This window comes from Alosa pseudoharengus, unplaced genomic scaffold (genome assembly GCF_046254945.1).
Source record: "Alosa pseudoharengus isolate Yale_2024_CS ecotype anadromous, Long Island Sound unplaced genomic scaffold, YU_APseudo_1.1 YU_APseudo_1.1_scf_12, whole genome shotgun sequence".
NCBI classification, from domain to species: domain Eukaryota; kingdom Metazoa; phylum Chordata; class Actinopteri; order Clupeiformes; family Clupeidae; genus Alosa; species Alosa pseudoharengus.
In genome coordinates this window covers 11535745-11538244 of record NW_027468587.1, presented here as the reverse complement: position 1 = coordinate 11538244, position 2500 = coordinate 11535745, and the positions used below count along the sequence as shown (strand labels likewise).

Genomic DNA, 2500 nt, shown 5'->3' with positions numbered 1-2500 from the left:
TTCAAGTTGTTTACAACATGTCCTAACAAGTAAACAACTTGCTGCACTGCTGTTTTGCTAAAATGAAACCCTTGAAGTGTAATTACCCAGAGTCCAGCAATAATGGAGTGAGAATGTCTTTAGTCATGAGTGTGTTTAGTCATGAGTGTGTGTGTGTGTGTGTGCGTATGTGTTTGTCTGGTGGTTGATGTTGCTGGTGTAATGATCGGATTACTACATGTGTCTTTATATGTTGAGTTAAACAAATCATCATCTTGCAGGCTACATATTATTGTATTGGTGCACAGTGATGGATTTGTGCAGTATTTTGTTTATAATTGACATACCTTTTGTTGCCATGGCAGCTGGTCTGTGGGGTCATGGGGGGCGTGCAGCCGTACCTGTGGGGAGGCGGAGCAGAGCCGAGAGGTGGAGTGTGTGCAGAGGAGCGCCCCCGGACAGGTGGACAAGGTACCGGACCTCAGCTGCCCTCAGCCGACCCCCCCGCGCATCCAGAGCTGCCACAACCCCAGCTGCCCCCCACAGTGGAGCACTGGACCCTGGTCTCAGGTAAGGAGTTTAGGTTCACCTGGTCTCAGGTAAGGAGTTAAGGTTCACCTGGTCTCAGGTAAGGAGTTTAGGTTCACCTGGTCTTTGGTAAGGAGGGCCGAGTTAGGTTTACCTGGTCTCAGGTAAGGAGGGCCGAGTTAGATTCACCTGGTCTCAGGTAAGGAAGGCGGAGTTAGATTCACCTGGTCTCAGGTGATAGGAGGGACAGGAGAATATCTGTGGTGTGAATGTATGGGGAGCAGTGAGGGGTTAGGTACCTTGCTCTTCAGCCGTGCCTACTGTTCGGGGTTCGAACCGGCAACCCTCCAGTTACAGATCCGAAGTGCTAACCAGTAGGCCACGGCTGCCCCCTAGTGATGTTATGGATGACCATCTAGTGATGTTATGGATGACCATCTAGTGATGTTATGGATGACCATCTGTTGAAAGTGCCGTTGCTGGAGAGAAACACTGGGACCAGTGGACTTGTTAACAACTGTTCTCACCTCAGCCTGACTGTTATGTCACTGCCGAGCCTCAACCCTCATACTTCCCATAAAACACACACACTTCCTCTGGGCCACTTACAAATGTGTGTGTGTGTGTGTGTGTGTGTGTGTGTGTGTGTGTGTGTGTTATTTTCCTCCTGGGTTCTTATTACTGTGTGGTTCAGACACATAAAGAACGCAGGTCTGCAGTCTCAGCCACATGACTTAATGCTAGTGTGGACCTCTCAGAAAACCTAACCAGAAATGCTCGGTGTGTGTGTGTGTGTGTGTGTGTGTGTGTGTGTTGACAGTGCTCCAGTGTGCGCCGCTGTGGTAAGGGACTGCGTCGGCGTCTGGTGGAGTGCCTTAGCAGTGTTGGCACAGGGACACGGGCACTGCCTGACCGCTCGTGTGATGCCCACCTCAAACCCAGCAGTCAGGAGTCTTGCCAGCTGAGGCGATGCCCACGACCGGCCAAGGGGCAGTGGGTCCTGTCCACTTGGCAACAGGTAACAACTACTCACAGACACAAACACAAACACACACATCCCACACATACACACTTACCGTCCCTATCACATATATACACTGACCATATTTGATTTATAAAACATACAGGCACACTTACAAAGCAATACCGACATACAGACAGCTATAGTGTGGCTCTGTGGTCTAAGCTGCTGGATTAAGGCTCTAGTCTCTTCGGTGGCATTAGTTCGGGTCCAACCGCTGTCATAATGACTAGCAGTGCAACAAAAAAAAGAGATAGCTTAGGCTTTGCCCTCAGAACCACTGTGTGAATGACAATGATGTTGCCTGTCTTCTTGGGGTGGTGGCAGCGTAATTGTTAAGGAGCTGGGCTAGCATGCAGTAGCCTGCAATGTTGTAGTACTCGAGTCCAGGACTCGGGTCTCGAGTCCGAGTCATGAGCTAAATTTAGAGACTCGTGACTTGACTCGAACTTGAGCACTGAATGACTCGAACTTGGACTCGGACTCGTACATTCAGACCATGCAGACTCGGAAATTGAGACGAGGACTGTACTTTTTTTTGTAATGTCATTAGGCTATAATTGTAATGTCATTAGAATATTATTTGGTATAGGATTTTAATATCTAAATTATTATCAGTATTATTATTAGTGCAATGGAGTGTTACCGCTTCATGTCATACATCACACATCATGCCATGTTCCTACAATAACACAATAACAGTGCCAAATGCCTGGAGACATGAATGCCACGAAGGTTGACAGTTTTGTATTTAATAGTGACTCGACTCGGACTTGACTCGGATGATTAGTGAACTCGACTCGGACTTGAATTTTTTTTAATGACTTGGGACTTGACTCGGACTTGAACACTGGAGACTCGAACCTGGACTCGGACTCGATGCATAGTGACCTGACTACAACACTGGTAGCCTGAAAAGTTTTGAGTTCAATTTCACTGTTTTGCCCTTGAGCAAGGCACTTAACCTCAAGT

At 47.8% G+C, this 2500-nt stretch overlaps 1 protein-coding gene across 1 annotated transcript in view; it reads left to right on the top strand.

Annotated features, from left to right (window-relative positions):
* The window catches only part of adamts16 (ADAM metallopeptidase with thrombospondin type 1 motif, 16), a 52868-nt gene that overhangs the window by 46193 nt on the left and 4175 nt on the right, over positions 1-2500 (top strand). The window contains exons 19-20 of the mRNA XM_076279647.1: positions 345-549; positions 1328-1525. Of these exons, the coding sequence (XP_076135762.1) occupies positions 345-549; positions 1328-1525 (403 nt within the window). The remainder of the gene's footprint in view (positions 1-344; positions 550-1327; positions 1526-2500) is intronic.